This window comes from Equus quagga, chromosome 7 (assembly GCF_021613505.1).
Source record: "Equus quagga isolate Etosha38 chromosome 7, UCLA_HA_Equagga_1.0, whole genome shotgun sequence".
NCBI classification, from domain to species: Eukaryota; Metazoa; Chordata; class Mammalia; order Perissodactyla; family Equidae; genus Equus; species Equus quagga.
Genome location: NC_060273.1, coordinates 134,570,705 through 134,591,207, shown reverse-complemented (window position 1 = coordinate 134,591,207; position 20,503 = coordinate 134,570,705). Strand labels below are relative to the sequence as shown.

General features: G+C 46.0%; 1 protein-coding gene and 1 pseudogene across 1 annotated transcript; both read right to left on the bottom strand.

Annotated features, from left to right (window-relative positions):
- Nucleotides 1-2,312: 2,312 nt before the first annotated feature.
- LOC124242659 (olfactory receptor 2H2-like) lies at nucleotides 2,313-11,500 on the bottom strand (annotated as a pseudogene).
- A 4,372-nt stretch (nucleotides 11,501-15,872) lies between these two features.
- Nucleotides 15,873-16,829, bottom strand: LOC124242913 (olfactory receptor 2B11). Its single transcript, XM_046668335.1, has one exon. The coding sequence runs from the start codon at nucleotides 16,827-16,829 to the stop codon at nucleotides 15,873-15,875; it is 957 nt and encodes a 318-aa protein (XP_046524291.1).
- Between the last annotated feature and the right edge of the window lie 3,674 nt (nucleotides 16,830-20,503).

The following is a 20,503-nucleotide window of genomic DNA, read 5'->3' as shown; positions in this document are numbered from 1 at the left end:
TTTAGAATTTTCTATATATAGTATCGTGTCATCTGTAAATAGTGACAGTTTTACTTCTTCCTTTCCAATTTGGATGCCTTTTGTTTCTTTTTCTTGCCTAATTGCTCTGGCTAAGACTTCTAGAACTATATTGAATAAAAGTGGGGAAAGTGGGCATCTTCCTTGTCTTCTTCCTGATCTGAGAGGAAAAGCTTTCAGCTTTTTACCATTGAGTATGATGTTACCTGTAGGCTTGTCACATATGGCCTTTATTATGTTGAGGTATATTTCCTCTGTACCCACTTTCTTGGGAGTTTTTCTTATAAACGGATGTGAACTGAAATCTCAAACTCAACAACAAAACAATTAAAAAATAGGCAAAAGTCAAGATGCACTGAAGAAGACATGCTGAGGAAAGATGAAAAGATGTTTATCATCAATAGTCATCAGGGAAATTCAAATTAAAACCATAGTGAAATATCATTAGATGTCTGTCAGAATGGGTAACATTTAAAAAAAGTAGTGACAACACTAAATGCTCTCAAGGATATAGAGAAACTGGATCGCTCACAGGTTGCTGGTGGGAATGATAAATTGTACAGCAACTCTGGAAAGGATATGGTAATTTCTTACAAAATTAGACGTGTGTTTACTACATAACTCAGCAATTGCACTCTAGGGCATTTATTGCAGAGAAACACAAATCTAATAATCACATAAAAGCCTGTTCGTGAATATTTATAGCAGCTTCATTCATCACAGACCCAAACTGGAAACAACCCGGATGGCTTTCAATGGGTGAATGATGAGATGAGCTGGTACATCCATACCATGGAATACTACCTGGCAGTAAAAAAGAAGCAAACTATTGCTACACACAGCAACTTGGATGAACCTCCAGAGAATTATGCTGATTGAAAAAAGTCCATCCCAAAGGTTACTTGCTGTATAGTTCCATTTGTATAAAATTCTTGAATTTATAAAAGTGTGGAATCACAGAACAGATTAGCTGATGCCAGGACTTAAGGGAGGTGATGGTGCTGTGAGGGCAGAAGGCGTGGCTGTACAAGGCAACACAACGGACCCTGTGGGATGGAAATGCCCTGCATCTGGTGTGCATCAATGTCAATGTGCTGGGCTGCGACATTGTGCCACAGTTTTGCAAGATGTTACCTCTAAGGGACAGAGTGATGAGTTCCTGGGATCTCTTCATTAATTCTTACAGCTGCATATGCATCTATAACTATCTCAAAATACAATGTTTAATTTAAAATAAATCCAGTGTAGCAGGCACAGCGAGAACGCCTTCAGTCATAAGATTGTAACAGTTTGAGATTACTGTTTCCTTTAGTTTACTTCATGAATGACAGCTCTTACATATGTTCTTCTTGTCATTATCCTGACCAGACGTGGAGCTCGTTCTCAACAGAAAGTAGCACGTGGGATCTAGACTGAGCAGACTCCATAGGCTGACTACCACCGTGCCTTCCTCTTGACTAGAACTTTGTATTTTGGATTCCTTTTGTAGTGTCAAGAGTCGTGAGATGCGCCTTTTGTTGAGCCAGCGTCTTGCAACTCCAAACCCCACTTGTGCCAGTCAGCTCCATCGCGAGGCTGGGGCTGGGCGCGTGTGTGCCATATTTCTGCTTTGCTTGCTGGTTCCTTGTTTGGCTGCAGCCATGTGTGGGCGACACAGGCGAGCAGGCTGCAGGCTGGGGCTAGTGGAGGAGACGTGCTCCTCCCTCTTTGATTCCTGTTTGTTTTCTTTCTTATTCGTTTGGGCCTGCCAGTGTTTTTTCCACCCTGCCAGTGGCAGTTGGTGAGGTAAATAGCAACGGAATCAAGATTCTCCAACTTTGTGGTGAGCAGAACCAGCAACACCCCTTCCTCAGAAGTAAGAGGTCCAAAAATTTATACTCCCAGGGGCCTCTCCTCTGGGCCATCTGCTTGAACAATTCTTGTCCTTTCCTGGTGGTTCCCTCAGTGTAAGGGGTTATTGCTTCTTCCTTTTGCCTTTTACCTCCTTCATTAGCTGGTTAATGATTCCTTGTAATAAATTGTCCCTTTTAAAATAACTGAGATGGTGTCTCTTTCCTGGTGGCAGCCCGATGGGAGCAGTTACGCTTACATTTAAATTTAAGAATAACATTGCAGGGTGTGTGAAATTTTGCTTCTGGTTAGTCCCCTGTCCGGACAACTCAGGTTACTGGCTCTTGGCGTTGGTGTTGATCAATGAGAATTCCCATTCATGAAATGCCACACGTTTAATTCTGTGAGCAATGGAGCTGGACAAAAGCTGCCCTCCCCTCGAGTCCGAGCCCCTCCCTCAGGCCTCACCTGCCATTTTGCTTTTCCCAAACAGCTTCTTGAAAGCCTCCTTCATGTTCTTGCTCCTCAAGGTGTAGATGAGGGGTGGAGAGTGGGGTCACCACCGTGTGGAAGAGTCAGGAACTCCCCCTCTTTCGGGAAAAAGGGCTCTGGGGCTGGATGTAGACCGCATGTCAACTGAGTAGAAGAGGAAGACGACGGCCACATGGGATGAGCAGGTGTGCAGAGTCTTGTTCCCCCCCTTGTGGGACTGGGTGACCAGCACCACCCGGGCAATGCGCCTGTAGGAGACAAGGATGAGCAGGAACGGCCCCATCAAGAAGAAGGAGCTGATCACTGAGATCTGGAGCTCATTGACGTGCGTGTCCCCACAGGCCGGGAGGATCAGTGCAGGGACCTCACAGATAAAGTCATCTACCTGGTGGTGATGGCAGAAGGGGAGCTTCAGGGTGGTGGGCGACTGCACCAGGGTCCTGAAAGTCCTGCTTGCCCAGACCAGGAATACCAGCTTGTGACTCAGCTGCGGGTGCATGATGACTGTGTAGTGTAGGAGTCGGCACACGGCCACAAAGCGGTCAAAGGCCGTGAGCAGCAGCAGCACACACTCGGCAGCCCCCAACCCCAGGGGGGTGTGCAGCTGGACCACACATTCCAGGCAGCTGATGGTCTTGGCTGGGCCCCACAGGTTGACCAGCATTTGAGGGATGCAACTGGTGGTGAAGCAGAGTCCAGGATGGACAGGTGGATGAGGAAGGAGTACACGGCTGTGGAGGTGGGAGTCCAAGTGGGACAGGAGTATGACGGTGGTGTTGTCCACTGGGGTGACCATGTAAAAGATGGCTACAGCCACAAAGAGGGTCCTTTCCAGCCTGGGGTTACCCAAGAAGCCCAAAAGGATGAAGCCACCCAGGGCAGTGTCGTTGGCAAGTCCATCCAGCACCCGCCTGGAACTATAAGGAGCAGCACATCAACTAGAGGACCACCTGCAGGAGGCAGAGAAAAGGGACTTTTGATTTTAGAAAATTGCCTGTCCTGTATTAATATTTCCTCTAAACTTTCACTGGCCTTTCCTCTCAGTTCCCTTTTGGACGTTTTCATCTGTTCATTTCTTCAGACTTGGATGATTCTAATAAAGTCTTAGAAGGCAAGAATGTGGTAGGCGAATGTTCGGAACTAACCCTTGCCACCACGAACAACTATACACCAACAAACTGGACAATCTGGAAGAAATGGAGACATTCTCAGAATCATTCAAACTACCAAGACTGAATCAGGAAGAAACAGAAAATCCAAATAGACCAATTACTGGCAAGAAGATTGCATCAGTACTCAAAACCCTCCCAAACAAGAAAAGCCAGCACCAGACAGCTTCACTGGTGAATTCTAGCAAACATCTAAAGAAGTAACAACGCCAAACCTTCTCAAACGCTTCCAAAAATTGGAGATAAGGGAACACTCATTTTACAAGGCCAGCATTACCCTGATGCCAAACCAGAAAGGATACCACAAGAAAAAAAAACTACAGGCTAATTTACTTGGTGAACATAGATGTAAAAATTCTCAATAAAATTCTAGCACAGTGAATTCAGTAGCACATCAAAAGGACCATTCACCATGATCAAGTGGGATGCATCCCAGGGATGCAGGGATGTTTCAACATATGCAAATCAATCAGTGTGATGCACCACAATAATAAAATGAAAGAAAAAAATCATGAGATCATCTCAAGAGACGCAGAAACAACATTCAACAAAATTCAACATCTGCTCATGATAAAAACTCTTAACAAATCAGGAATAAAAAGAACCTATCTCAACATATTACAGGCCATATATGACACATCCACAGCTAACATCATATTCAATGGTGAAAGGCTGAGAGCTTTTCCTCTAAGATCAGAAGCAAGACAAGGTGCCCCCTCGCACCACTCCTATTCAATATAGAACTGAAAGTCCTAGCCAGAGCAATCAGGCAGGAAAAAGAAATAAAAGGTATCAGAATTGGAAAGGAAGAAGTAAAATTGTCTTATTTGCAGATGACATGATTTTATATAGAGGAAAATCCTAAAGACGCCATCACAAAACTGTTGGATCTAGTCAGCAATTCAGTAAAGTTGCAAGATACAAAATCAACATACAAAAATCAGTTTCTGTACACTAACAACTAATTACCTGAAAAAGAAATAAAGAAATTGATCCCATTTACAAGGGCATCAAAAACAATAAAATACTTAGGGATAAACTTAACTAAGGAGGGAAAACATCGCTATGCTGAAAACTACAAGACATTAATGAAAGAAATTGAAGACACAAATAAATGGAAAGGTATCCTGTGTTCATGCATTGGGAGAATAAATATTGTTAAAATGTCAATACTACCAAAAGCATCTATAGATTCAATGCAATCCCTATCAAGAATCCAATGGCATTTTTTATAGAAGTAGAAAAAACACTCCAAAAATTTATATGGAACTGCAAAAGACCCTGAATAATCAAAGAAATCCTGAGAAAGAAGAACAAAGCAGGAGGTGTCACACTTCCTGATTTCAAATTATATTACAAAGCTACAGTAATCAACACAGTGTGCTACGGGCATAAAAACAGACAAGTAGACCACTGGAACAGAATTGAGAGCCCAGAGATAAACCCAAGCATGTACAGTCAACTAAATATTTGACAAGGGAGCCAAAAATACTCAATGGAGAAAAGACAGTCTTTTCAATAAACGGTGGTGGGAAAACTGGATATTCACACGTAAAAGAATGAAACTTTTCCCCTATCTTAGACTATTCACAAAAATTAACTCGAAATGGATTAGAGACTTAAATGTGAGACCTGAAACCATGACACTCCTAGAAGAAAACAGAAAACCTCCTTGACATGGGTCTTGGTAATGATTTTTTGGATATGACACCTAAAGCCCGAGAAACAAAATAAAAAATAAAACAAGGACTACATCAAACCAAGAAGCTTCTGCACAGTAAAAGAAACCATCAGCAAAGTGAAAAGACAATCTACAGAATGGGAGAAAATATTTGCAAGTCATATATCTGATAAGGGGTCAATATCCAAAATATATAAAGAACTCATACAACTCAAGAGCAAAAAGCCAACAACCCAAATAAAAAATGGGCAAAGAAACTGAATAGATATTTTCCAAAGAAGATATTCAAATGGCCAACAGGTACATGAAAAGATGCGTAACATCATCAATTATTAGAGAAATGCAAATCAAAACCACAAGAAGATATCACTTCGCACGGCTATTATCAAAAAGACAAGGGATAACAAGTGTTGAGGAGGAAAAGGAGAAAAGAGAACTTTCATACACTGTTGGTAGGAACGTAAACTGGAGTAGCCACTTTGGAAAACGGTATGGAGGTTTCTCAAAAAATTAGAACTAGAACTACCATATGATCCAGCAATTCTGCTTCTGGGAATATGTCCAAAGAGAGCAAAAGCAATAACTTGAAAAAAATATCTGCACATTCATGTTCACTGCAGCGTTATTCACAATAGCCAAGGCATGAAAACAATGTGTCTATTGATAGATGAATGAATAAAGAAGATGTGGTATATATATACAATGAAATATTATTCAGCCACAAAAAACGAGGAAATCCTGACATTTGCAACAACATCAATGGACCTCGAGAGCATTACGCTAAGTGAAGTAAGTCAGACAGACAAAGACAAACACTGTATGATCTCACTTATCTGTGGAACGTAAAAAACAAACAAAAAAAAACAAAACACAAACTCCTAGAAAAAGAGATCAGATTTGTGGTGACCAGAGGCGGAGGGTTGGGGAGGGGGAAGTGGAGGCAGGTGCTCAAAGGTACCAACTTCCAGTTATCAGGTAATAAGTCCTGGGGATGCACAGCGTGGTGACTGTAGCTCACGCTGCTGTGTGACATAAAAGAAGGTCGTTAAGAGAGCAGGTCCTAAGAGTTCTCATCACAAGGAGAAAATCTTTTTCTCTTTTATTTGCTTTTTCTTTTATCATATCTATACGAGATGATAGATGTAATCATTTCACAGTGTATGTAAGTCAAACCATTATGCCGTGTGGCTTAAACTTATATGGCAATTAGGTCAACTGTATCTCAGCAAATTGAAAAACACTAACCGTCACCATCCTTTCTGCAGGAGCATTACTGATCCTTCTACCCTTTTCTTTAGAATCAAGGTCACCTTTGCTTCTGCTTAAGTGACTTTAGCTTATAAAATTTCTCCTCAGGCCTCCTAACATAGTCTCCCAGTCAGCAGAGAAGGTAAGAAGGAGGAAACCCACTGCCTTGAAGGTGGTGAGGAGAGTGGGCGTGCACGACCACACGCGAGGGCTCCTGACGTGTGGCGGGGGTGAATGGTGGAAAGCGGTCATTTCCTGTGGGCTTTGCTCTCTGCTTCTGTAGTTTTAGGTTTGAAAAGTTGGAACGTGTGTCCTTTTTCTGTTAGCGCTTGTGGAGCACCAAGCAAGTCAGGATCCTGTGTCTGATTCTTGGGGACACTAACGGACAGCTGCACTAGCAGCGGGGGGCAGCCCGGGATGCCCGCTGATGAGCTGCTCAGGGGCGTCCTGCCTAAACTCTGGCCCTCAAACAGTCGTGACCTCATTCTCCATGTAGGTATTTAAAAATAACTGTCCAGGGGCCAGCCCCATGGCCTAGTGGTTAAGTTTGGCGCACTCCACTTTGGTGGCCTGGGTTTGGATCCAGGGCACGGACCTACACCACTAGTCTGGGGCCATTCTGTGGCAGCATCCCGCATATGAAAATAGAGGAACATTGGCACAGCTAACTCGGGGTGAATCTTACTCAGAAAAAAAAAAAAGAACAAAACCCAACTGTCCAGGTTAAGAATGATTTCTTCACATCGTGGGTGCTTCAACCTCAGAGGGGACGCTCTAGGGGCATCAGAAATCACTGGGAATGAAAAATGCACGTCAGAATATCTCAAAGGAATGTCCTAAATAGGCAAATCTACAGACACAGAAAGTAGATGTTTGCCTAGGGCTGGGGTTGGGGGGAGTGGGGTGTAAGAGTGATGGCTAAAGGGAGTGGGGGCTCTTCTGGGCGAAAAGGAATTCTAAAACTGTGGCGATGAATTTACAATTCTGTGAATATACAAAAAAACATTGAATTCTACATTTTTTTCCAGTTTTATTGAGAAATAGTTGACCTACGTCCCTGTATAAGTTCAAGGCATACAGCACGATGGTTTGATTTATGTACATTGTGAAATGATTACCATGATAGATTCAGCTAACATCTGTCACCCCATATAGATACAAAAAAAGAAAAGAAAAGAAAAGAGGGACCGGCCCCGTGGCCGAGTGGTTAAGTTTCCGTGCTGCACTTCAGCAGCCCAGGGTTTCACCAGTTCAAATCCTGGGCGAGGACGTGGCACGCCTCGTCAGGCCATGTTGAGGCAGCATCCCACATGCCACAACTAGAAGGACCCACAACTAAAAATACACAACTATGTACCAGGGGGCTTTGGGGAGAAAAAGGAAAAATAAAATCTTCAAAAAATAAAAAAGAAATGAAATTTATCTCCTCATGGTGAGAACTGTTAGGATCTGCTCTCTTGACGACCTTCCTCTCTATCACACAGCAGCGTGAGCTACAGTCACCACGCTGTGCATCACATCCCGGGACTTATTACCTGATAACTGGAAGTTGGTGCCTTTGAGCACCTGCCTCCAATTCCCCTTCCCCCACCATCTGCCTCTGGTCACCACAAATCTGATCTCTTTTTCTAGGAGTTTTTTTTTTTTTTTTTTACGTTTTACGTACAAGTGAGATCATACGGTATTTGTCTTTCTCTGTCTGACTTATTCCACTTAGCATAATGTCCTGAAGGTCCATCCATGTTGTCACAAATGACAGGATTTCCTCATTTTTTATGGCTGAATAATATTCCATTATATATATATATATGCACTATACATTTATATTTTCTTCATCTGTTTATCCATCGATGGGACTTAGCTTGTTTCCATGTCTTGGCTATTGTGGATAATGCTGTGATGAACATGGGGGTGCAGATATCTCTTCAAGTTAATATTTTCATTTTTTTGGGCATATTCCCAGAAGTGGAATAGCTGGATCATATGGTAACTCTATTTTTAATTTTTTGAGGAACCTCTATACTATTTTCCATAGTGGTTGCACCAATTTACACTCCCACCAATCGTGTATGAGGGTTCCCTTTTCTCCACGTCCTCGCCAACGCTTGCTGTTTCTTGTCTTTTTGATAACAGCCATTGGAACAGGTGCGAGGTGATATCTCATTGTGATTTTGGTTTGCATTTTCCTGATGATGAGTGATGCTGGGCATCTTTTCATGTCCCTGTTGGCCACCTGTACCTTCTTTGGAGAAATGTCTATTTAGGTCCTTTGCTCATTTTTTAATTGGGTTATTTGTTTTTTTGCTCTTGAGTTGTATGAGCTCCTTGTGTGTTTTGGATATTAAGCCCTTATCAGATACATGATTTGCAAATATTTTCTCCCATTTGGTAGGTTGCCTTTTCACTTTGTTGAGGATTTCATTCACTGCAGAAGCTTTTTAGTTTGATGTAGTCCCACTTGTTGATTTTTGCTTTTGTTGCTTGTGCTTTAGGTGTCACATCAAATTGTACATTTTCAATGAATGAAATGTATGGTACAAAAATTATATCTCAATAAAACCGTTGGCTTTAAACATCAACATGTTTCAGAAAGTTATCTCACTACATGTTTTCCCTCAAGATTTAGTCCTTGATATGTTCTGTTCCCTATAGATGCTGTTTTTACTTAGATTTTTATCCTTTTTTTTTCCCATGGACTTGATGTGGTAAGCTATCAACTGTGATATTTTTCCAAAAGTAGGACGACTGCTTTAGGTCACTGCCTTTCCCTGATGTGGTGGCAATGACACTCACTGGTGGGATGGCGACACTGAGTGTGGAAGAGGATGACAGTGAAATACATCCACGGAGATTCAGGCAGTGATCTCAAATGATCATCGAGGACGTGGCTTCCCTTCCTCCTCTGACCTGCCTCGGTGTCCAACCTTGACGGATTATGAAGTCTGCTCCCTGCCAGCGTTGGTCCCACTTCTCTCCACACAGGTCCTGTGCTTTTTATTCTCTGCATTGTCCTTGCTTTTTCACTTTCTGGAGGAGCATTTCTTCTTCGTCTGTTGTGATTCTTTATCCTTCCGTTGGCCTGATCTCCTGGGCCTCGTCTTCCAGGGATCCTGGGGGGCCTTGAGCAAGTCCTTTCCCCTGCAGGAGCCTCAGGGCTGTACGTGACTTTCCGTGTCCAGGGCCCCATGCTCACCCTCGGCTGCCTCTGCTGCTCTGGCGTCCACTCAGGAGGCAACCTTTAAACAAGGACTTTAAGTGATTCTGAGGAAGGGAGACAGCTGGACCCTTCAAGGAACCTGACTCGGAGGGAGCTGTGGGGACATCCTCAGTGAGCGCCCTATTTGCTGTGCCATCTTGACTAATGCGACCTCTCTAAATCACGCTCTCTCATCTGTGTAAAATGAAACTCAAAATTACATATTCTTGGGGCTGGCCCAGTGGGATAGTGGTTTAGTTTGCGCACTCTGCTTCGGTGGCCCGGGGTGCACAGGTTTGGATCCCGGATGTGGACCTAGAACCACTCATCAAGCCATGCTGTGGCGGCTTCCCACATAAAATAGAGGAATACTGGCAATAGATGTTAGCTCAGGGCCAATCTTCCTCACACACACACACAAAAAACCTTTAGTAATTTTTAAAAATGAAGTTTGTAGATCTCCAACCCTGAGCAGGGATACAGAAAATGCTCACTAACTACCAGCTTCCTTCCTCTCTTTGGTTTCTCTGGGCTTCGTGCCTATTTTCTTTTCCTACTTGTGTTCGATACCAGAGGGAAGTACTGAGTTAAGTACTTTACAGGAATCATCTCACTCAGAGTTAACCTTCGAGGGGCTGTCAATACCAGCATGTATCGCAAGTGAGAAAGCAGTGAACTGAGGCACGGTCAGCAACGTGTCCTAGATCCTGCAGCCGCAGCACAGCTGGCAGGGTTCTGAACTCGCTCACTCATGTGACAAGAATCCGTGTGTGCCGGCTCTGCTCTCGACGCGGCACGGAACACAGCAGAAGAAATCTCTACCACCACAGAACGCACATTCTACGGGGAGGAAAGACACTAAGGAAAACTGAAAGGAAAACTATACTGTATGTTCAAAGGTGATAATGAGTTTCATGGGGAAAAAAAGTAAGGACATGTTCTTTTCTTCCAGCTTCACTGAGGAACGATTGAAAAATAAGCATTGTATATCTTTAAAGTGTACAACCTGAGGTTTTGGTTACAGATACAATGCATATGTGTATCACATATACATGATTCAGGTAGAAACACTTGTAAAGAAAAAAGCAAGTGAGGAAGACTTTCCTTAGGAGATGTTACAACCTCTATGAAGCCACGGCTCTTAAAACCTGGTGATCAGAAGGTACAAACTCCCAGTGACAGGATGAATAAGGCCTGTGGATGTGGGTGACTATAGTTAATACTGTCTTGTATATTTGAAATTTGCTAAGAGAGTAGCTCTTAAAAGTCCTCATCACATTGAAAAACACTGTAACTGTGTGGTGATCGACATTAACTAATCTCATTGTGGCGATCATTTTGCAATATATACATTATCAAATCATTATGTTGTACACCTTAAACTTATACAAGGTTGTATGTCAATTGTATCTCAATAAAACTGGAAAAATAAACCCTGGTAGATACTGGTGCAAAGACAGACAAATAGACCAGTGGAACCAAACAGAAGGTCCAGAAAGTGACCCAGTTGCCTGGACAACTGGAAGCAGAATCGTCATTAACTGTAGGAAGAGCAGGTGGATCTGGGAGAGACGAGCAGTGTGGACAAAGTCAGATCGGTCCAGCTAGACCTGTTCCCACAGTTATGCACGGTCGTGGGACGGTTTGATCCCAGAGTGAAGCCGGGCACCCCACATCCAGCGCCTGCACCGACAGCGGGTCCCCCTGGCTGTGCCCGCCCTGGGTCTCCTTCCTCTGCTGCAGCAGAGGCCAGCTTCCTGAGTCTGCACTCCCGCAGCGGTGGTGGCAGCTTGCTCCATCTTCCTTCCTCTTAAAGCTCTCATTTAAAATGCTGCCTCTTGGCTCAATGCCAGAGGATTGCCACATCGCGTTTCTAAATAAATCTGGCGCCTACTCCTCCCGAACAAGGGCCACTTGAAGTCACAAAAAGTTTTTGCAGTTATGTGCATGATAAATGGCCACCATCATGTCCGAGATTGATTTTTCTAGTAAGTGCAGAAAAGCTCTAAGTGTCAGGAACAGTGTAAAATGTCAGAGAGGGAGTATTTGTACCAGTTTCTTTTAGTTTTTTTAAAGAAGTGCTGCTTTCTTAGTCTCTACATTAAAAATCATAATCTAGAGAGAGGAGAGGATGATAGCTCCCAGGTCCGGGGTGAAGAACTTGGGGGCATTCTAGGAAGGTGGCAGTCCCAGTGTGTCCCCTCCCGAACCCCGTTCACCTTTCTAATAGGAGCAAGAGGGTGGCCACAAAGGGGACGCAGCCAGGGCCTCTGGAGAAAGCATGGGTCACACATTTGTTTCCCCTCTGTGCCCAGTGGGAGCTGAGAGATGAGGATGGAAGAAACCAAGGCCCTGGAGTCTTCCGGCTTGTTGGAGGCCTGAGCACCGGACAGCTGTGGACTCTGCCTGGGAGGGTGCTCCCGTCTTAAGGGATTTGCCGCTTGGTGACCTTGGAGCTCCCGGGATTTACTCCACGCCCTGCAGCTCACGGGTTGACCTTTGGCTCAGCAGGGACATGGTGACGGGATGCTCCCTGGAGCCCCACGGCTTGCAGGTCCAGGGATGGATGGTTGGCTCCCTCTCCCCGCTGTCCTGCCGGGTTTCAGCAGCAGCTGCTGGAGGCGCAGCCGTGCGTCCAGGGGGCTGCTCCTAACTTCCACTGCGGTCAAATTTGCGCCCCTCATGCCTCTTGTTCTCTTTATTTCAAGATCTTGTAGTGGTTAAGATGAGGCTTCGGGAGTCCGTGTCTGTGGTACAACAAAGAAGTATATTTGGTCTTTGTCCCTAGTGCCCGGCACAGAGCTTCAAAAACCCTTGGGATTTCCTGAGGGATGGGAGTGTCCTTTGTTATTTATTTGTGGAAAGCTCCTTTCCACCACCTGGATTAATTTCAGTGGAACTCATGGTGGGCCCCTGGATTGTTTCAAGCGAGGGGTTGGCCACACCAGAAAGACCAAGCATGTAATTAGAGGATCAGATCTTTCGACTCCATTGCCCCTGTCTCTGAGTAGGAGAGAGGATCTGGAGACTGCGTCCATCACATGGTCAATAATTTAATCCATCAGGCCTCCCTAATAAAGCCTCCAGTAAATCCCTGGACACTCAGGCTTGGCAGGGCTTCCTGGCTGGTGTCACGCCCGTGTGTTGGGAGGGTGACACACCCTGACTCCAGAGGGACAGAGCATGGAAGCTGTGCATCAGCCCCAAAGCAGACCTTGTCCGCTGCGTCTCTCCCATTTGGCTCTTCCTTTATTACAAAATCGCGATCCTAATATAGAGCGCTTTCAATGAGTCATGTGAGTCCTTCTAGTGAACAATTGAACCTGAAGGCTGGGCTGTAGGAACCCCCGAATTTCCAGCCGAATCGGTTAGAAGGGGTTGGCCCCTGAGACTTGCAGCTGGTGTCTGAAGCGGGGGAAGCCTTGTGGGACCAAGCCCCTTAAACCAGCGAGATCTGTGCTAACTCAAGAGTCAGCATCAAAATTGGACAGAATGGTTGGACACTTGGTAGGGAATGGAAAATTGCTGCTCGCACGCAGGGTCTCAATCTTCCACCTGCCTGGTCACCTCGGGCAAGTCACCCCACTTTCCTGCATGTGTAAAAATGCAGATAATGATTATATCCACCTCATTTTGTTGCTTTCAGATTTAAAAGGCACTCAACGCATTCAGACAGCACCAGGGATACGATGAAATATATTTGCCCTTCTTTCCCCTCTCACCATGACGCCACTCCATTTTGACGAGAGCAGCAAGTGAGTGACTGTCACGGATCTCTGGCTTTGCTCTTAGGTCACAACATACAACGCCCACGTCCAAGAATCACTTAAAGAGTCACGTTATATTCACAGACAGGCCAATATATTCCCAAAGCTTTCTTGGCAAAAATGATACTTTCGATGGGATACCTGAAGAGTGCACCTCGTGTCCATTCCTCTTCATGAGTGCTTCGCACATTTCTACACAAAGTGCTCGTAAGAACAGAGGAAAGTGAATTTCAGTAATACAGAGCTGAGCACCAAAAGCGGACAAAATATTTGAAATCTTGGCTTTCATTATAAAAACGTATCTACATTTTTCTATCTATGATGTCAGTTCATTATAATGGAAGCCTGCTTTAATTTAATTATCAGTTGACTTAGTTAAATATTTTCTCAGAAAACCTTGAATATTTATCCTTCTGGAAAATTCACCATGTTCACTCTGTGGTTTTACATAACTTGGATACTGAATATCCTAGGGGCCCCTGGTGCTCCTGCTGTCTATGGCTGCCTGCCAAACCATCCCGAAACTTAGCAGCTTAGAGTAACAACTGATTTGTTAAATCTCATCATTTTGTGGGTTACGAACTTGTGCAGAACTCAGCTGAGAGATTCTTCTGCTCCAGGTTGTGTCTACTGAGGTTGCTGGGTGGTATTCACCTGGTGGGTGGGCTGGTCAGGAGGGTCTAGGATAGCCCCACCCGGGTGTGGCAGAGCCAGCTGGAAGCCTGGCTCAGGTGGGCCTGTGACGAGAGCAGCCAGCTGCAGCCTCCCCAGCACCGTGGTCTTAGCTGGCTAGTCCTCTCCCCTGGAGACTTGGGGACCCAGAAAGAGCGTTACTAGCAGGAAGCTCGTAAGCAGATTTCTTATGGTCCTGCCTCGGCACGTCTAGCATATCACTTTCTCTTCCTTCTATCAGTCTCCCCCTCTCACTGCAAGGATCAGAAAAGACTTGGAGATGACCTCTAAGCTAGCACATCTCTCCTGGAAACACAGTCCTCAGGGCCCTCAAACATGTCCTAGAATTAGACAGATCACTACATGTGTGGACCGACTTCCTTCAGATCCATGTTACATGGCTTTCATTGAATTGAGTCCTGGACCTGTGCCACTAGGAAAAGTTAGAAAAAAAGGCTTATACATCATTGTATGTGTTCTCTACAGTAGTTCTAAGGGCTTTTAGCTGTTACCCTGTGGCCGCTCTGTGGCAGCCCAGGGAAAACATCCTTTGCGGTCACGGAATCAGGAATAAACACGGTCCTTTGCGTCTTTTAAATCAAGTCCTACAGCTTTGTGGTTTATATGTCCCTTTTGCCTTTGCTGTCAGAAAGACTTCCTTAATTTTCCTTTTGTCCTAATTGTCATACAATTGTTATTATTATTATATCTATTTTCTCTGCCAGGTTATGTTAATATTTGGCATATGCATGGCAGGGGGAATAAAAATGAATAAATTAAACATAAATAAAGAACATGAAAAAACAAAATGCAGATCTCAAGTCCTAGCATCACAGCTGCATCTGCTGAAGCAGGAAGGAGGCAGCCAGAGTGGACATTAGTGCTGGTCTCAGACCCTCAGTCCAGAAGGAGCTTGGCCAAGTTACTGCAACGTCTCTAATAGATTCTCTATGACCATGGCGGATCATAGAAGCGATTGCATCAGGGAGTCATCTGAGGTTTCAACAAGGTGGTGTACGTGAACACACCTGCTCTGGTACCTGCATCTGGGAAGCCTTTTACAAACGGTGCCCATGATCTTGAACTTATTATTTAAAGTTATATTGTCTGTAACTCTGATTTTGTTTATACCTTGTGTTCTCAGCTAGAGTCTACTCTTTCTTTAGATAAGAGATCATGCTGTTTTGATATGTACCCGTGGAATCTAACACAGAGTCGGGCACATCCACGGTGAATATGATGTGCTAGTTCCCAGTCAACAGTGGGGAAACTTTCTAAGGAAGAAAACTTGCGTCATCGAAGGTCACAGGAAGAAGGGAGTGAGTCACTTCATTTCTGGAATTTCTTTGAAAGTCACATATAATTTATGGAGATTTAAGTATATGGAGAAGAACATAATTTATTACAAATAAGATTATATTTTGGTTTCACATTATATATACTTAGGAGTAATGGAAAAGGAAGAGAGAAGATGGGAAAGGGAAAAATAGCAGAAAAAATAGTAAGATGAGAAGGGGAAAGAATCAGGACATTAGAAATTAATTAACTTGACAAATACTTATTGAATGTCAATTCTGCTTAAAGAGTTAAAAACATACGGCCTTTTAAAATTAAAGACTCCAGTGGGAGGAGGGATTTCAGAGACTGTGGCCATGCAGGAGGTGAAATGTTCTGGACAGGGGGCTTGGGAGCTCTCAAATCTCTCAAAAAACTCACACTGTTCGGTTGTTGACCCCGTAAGCACACAGTACGCTGGGCCCCGGTCCTGTAACCAGTGGAGCTCGCCCCGTCTCAGAGCTTCATCTTCTGCAGGGCCTCCAGATCCTTGACAGGAGTCTTCTCAGAGCTCCCTTCACATCCCTATTCCTCAGGGTGTAGATGAAGGGATTGAGGGTGGGGGTGATTATGGAATAGAAGAGCGAGATAAACTTGCCCTGTTCTTGGGAGTAGCCGGAAGGGGGCTGCAGGTACATGTAGATGGCAGGGAGGTAGAAGAAGCAGACCACCACCAGGTGGGAGGAACAGGTCCCAAAGGCTTTGCGCCGGCCCTTGGAGGACCGCATCTTGAGCACCGCACGGGCGATGAAGCCATAGGAGAGAAGGATGAGAGCTAGGGGGACCAGCACAAAGAAGGCCACCAGCACGGCCAGCGTGGCGTCATTCACGGCTGTGTCAGCACACGACAGCTTGATCATGGCTGGCACTTCACAGAAGAAGTTGTTCAGGCTCTGCCGCCCGCAGAAGGGCAACTGCACTGTCAGGACAACCTGAACGAGGGAGTTGCAGAAGCCGCTGAGCCAGGCCACCATCACGAGCTGCTGACAAAGAGGGCGGTGCATGATGACCGCATACCGGAGGGGCTCACAGATGGCCACGTAGCGGTCCAGGGCCATGGCGGCCAAGATGATGCATTCAGTGCATCCCAACCAGTGGAAAATGGCGTACTGCACTGTGCAGCCACCGTAGCTGATGGTCTTCTTGGAGCTGCCCATGTTGACCAGCATCTGAGGCACTGTGGTGGTGGTGTAGCAGAGGTCCAGGAAGGAGAGGTGGCTGAGGAAAACGTACATGGGGCTGTGGAGCTGGGGATCCAGCCGGGACACGAGAATGATGGCGATGTTCCCCAACATGGCCAGAACATAGGACACCAGGAGGACCACGAAGAGAGGGAGTTCCAGCCATGGCCTGTCAGAAACACCTAGAAGGATGAAGTCCTTAGGGGGATCCCCCAAGAAGCTCTGGTTGTCACTTCTCATGCTGAGGCATTTTCTGGCACCTGTGATGAATGAAGAAATTTGGAATGAACAAAACCTGAGAAGAGGAATTAATTGTCTTCCTCATGCCTGTGTCCATGCTTCTATGTGGGTTTCACCCTGTCTGACCTCTGTGGAGACGCTGAGATGTAGAGTCAGAAGCGGGAGGCAGAACAGCTGTATAAGTGTCTTGCTCTCCCTCCTACTCTGTGACCTTGACTATGTCATTTAATCTTTCCGAACTTCAACTTCTGTATCTATAACGTGGGGAGAAAATACTTGCTTCAACTGCATACCACGTGAATAACAATTTTCTTCCCATCTGGTCAAAGTCTACACAGCTCCCATCACCATTAGAATGTTTGACTTCTCTCTACAAACTCCTGATGGGAATTGGCCACCTCAGGTTTTCTTGTTTTCCCTTTTGGAAGTGATGGAAGGAGGGAGGTGAGAGGTGGCACAGAGCAGGCACAAGGGCTTTGTGAGCAGCTGGGATTAACTGATGTGAACACACTCTGCTCATCTCCCGAGGCTTCCATCTGCTCTGTCACCATGTCCTGGGCCCTCTGCACCATGCTGCTCTCCCTCCGTGACCGCTCACACACAGGCAGCACCATCACTCACTCTGGCAGTGAAAAAAAAACACAATCCAAGATCCTGAGTCCCTGGAGTGAAGGAGCTGAGTCACTTCAGCTGCTGACTTGGTCATGGCTCCCAAGGAGACCCCAGAGTGTAGGATCTTGAGCAGAGGGAGAAAGATGTGGATCCACGGAGGAAACACAGCCCCTGGAGTTGTCTGCTGAACGTCAGATTGCCTCTAGAGCTTCCCCTTCTTGGGAAATTTGAATTCCCTGTACAACCTCTACACCAAGCAGCTGTTTCCTGTCGGATTTGGAAAACACAGCCAACCTGACTTCTGGATTCTATTGCTGTTAGAAAGCAAGCGGTTGCCATCTGCTGACTCCTGCAGCCTTTCCAATGAGCTCCATCAGCCTCCAACCTCCTACCCTCTCCCCAGGACGCGCACCCTCAGATTCATCATGGGGATGCTATAGTCCCTGATAGGACCGGGAAGAAATTAAATCCCGTGTGTGCAGGTAATTTACGAAGGATTCATTTTCAGTTCCTTATTTGGTGCTTTACGCATAAATGAAAATTCATGGAGATCTGTTCAGCTTAGACACTGCAATTAACAAGCACCCCATCACCACACCCCGAGTCCTACATTCCAGAGAACTCTAGTGTTATTTGAAAACAACCCAAACTGTGGCGTGTAAATGAATAAAGAAGTACAAATTACCTTTCTTCTTCTTGTTTCAAAACTACATACTATTCACTATGAAGTTCCCAACATTCTTGTGGAACACTCAATTATTGCACTTCTCACTATTCTAACAAAAATACTTCTGGGATAAATCTTATAGAACCCGATTATTCTATCCCTAACAGAGCTCAGGCCGCAGGTGTCAATGCAGTGAGCAGGGCAGGGCAAAGTCAGGCTAGCCCACTTCTGAGATGGAGTAATCATGCCATTTCCCCTTCGTAGATTTCTGATTCCAAGGTTTCTTCTCAGAGTCTAAACTGGACAAGAAAGGGAGAAGTTGCAGGGATGGTGAAGAAAGACATAAAGGGGTGGAGGGACCAAGAATGACAGAGGGCAGATACAGGCCACACTTCATAAATGCAAATGGCTAGGCGCTCACTCAAGCCAGGTGCTGTGCTGACAACTTCATAGGATTACCTTAGTGCTTTAACGACTCAGCAAGGTGGCTGTTTTACCCCCCTTGTACTGCTGAGCAGAGCGGCTTGGGGAGGATAACTGGTCTACCTTAGCTTATTGACCGTGGCAAGTGGTGAAGCCAAGACTGAAAGCTAGGATCTTGCTAGCACTTTGCTTCTAAAAAGACCTGGAAGCAGCAATAGCATTAGCGCAAATGACCAGGACAGAAGAGAATGCCAGGAAAAGGAGGGCGATGTTCTGGGAGGCAAGGAGCGGGAGTGTGAGTAGGGACCCTACTTATGATTTCCATCAGCATCCCAGGCAGGCACAGCACACACATCTTCTGCAAAACTGGATGCTGTCTGGCCCGACCGTTCCAGCTCTGCCTCCAACCCTTGCTGTCCCGCCCTTTCCACGTGGGGCTCTGCTTCAGACCTGGCTCTGCACTCCCTGGGCCCTCTTCCATCCTTTTGCTGCCCAGACAGAGGTGCTCCCAAGGCGCTGCCTTGCTTCCCTGGGTGAACACAGTAATTTCCACATCTGCCACAATGACCAGTAAGCACGATCCTTCCAGAACTGTCTCCAGCTGTCAATTCTTCTCTGAAGTCCAACATTCCTGTTGACGTTGTTAACTGAAGCATCTCAAATTTAACCTGTCAGCCATTCCCTGACTCAAACCAGTGCCTTCCTTCTAGTTTTCGGCTGCCTCTGTCTCAGTTGCCCTGACTCAAAGTGCTCAGTTATTTTTAATAATGTTCTAGTTCTCATTCACCATATTTCATTAGTGACCTTGTCCCACTGGTTCCACCAGCGCAATGTCACAGGCACAAGCTGTCTATGCCCTCGCCCCTGCCGTCCTGGGCTGCAATGAGCATCCGGACCCCTGGTAGAGCCACCAGCCATGTTCCTGTGGGCAGTCCCTTCCCTGTGCAGCTGTCGCTCGCATTCACAGCGGGGTCGTCTTTCTGAGACTCAGGTCTTAAGAGCAAAGACATCTTTAAGTCTTCCAATTGCCTAAAAAGTAAGAACCCGTCCTTTAAACAGTTACGAGGCAAACGGAGGGATCGTCTCCTTCTCACACTGAGTCCCCTGAGTTTCTTCTGACCACTGCCACCTCCCTCTCTCTTAGCAGCTGCCGTGGGGTCTTTTAATGACAGCACTTGCACCAGGCGTCCTGGCAGGCTGGGTTGTGAGCACACTGACACGCCCTGTGACATACAGCATCCCCTGTGAGAGACAGAGCCCTCACGCTGTACGCACATGCACGCGTGCGTCCACAGCCCTGTCTGCGTCTGTATCTAACGTTATCACGACGCCTGACGCTGGCTGCTGAAATCCCTCTGGTGGTTGACGGAATGTGTTACCCATGCTGACAAACAAGAGAGGACATCAGATTCACAGCAATGTGAAGAATTTCCAGAAACAAGCTCATGAGAGGGGCAAACAGGGACTCGGCCACAGCTTGTTGTTGCCTATTAGCCTAAACAATCTCTTCCTTCAATATAAAATCCCCACCGCCTGGGTACCCAGGGGCAGGTGCTTCTGGACCGGCAAGGCCGTAACTGTGACCAAGCTACACGACATGGAATCTTGGGGACAAGGTTCGAGGACGACTCTTTCCTTCACTGAGATTAACAGGCGGTCTCTCACCATTTGTTTGTATTTCCAGGCCTGCTCTGATGACACGTTTATTCCAGACAGGAGCTCTGATTCGAGCAGGACTCGCAGGTGCGGAGTCGTCTCAGAGCACCGTGTCCCCTCTGCCCACGTCGGGTTTGCTCTGGAGCCCTCCTCTGCCCACCACCCGCTCGCTGGCCCTGCCAGGCCTTGGCTGCCCATGTCCTCCTGCCACAGAGCCCTTCTCTTCACGTCGCCCCCAGCGAACCCACAGGAGGGAGCTTGCTTCCTCCTCACCCGTCCTCATGGATTCCTCACTGCGGACCACCCCTCGGCTCCC

Bases quoted from the DNA above. Each gene is read 5' to 3' on its own strand.
- LOC124242913 (XM_046668335.1), bottom strand. From the start codon at position 16,829: ATGAGAAGTGACAACCAGAGCTTCTTGGGGGATCCCCCTAAGGACTTC.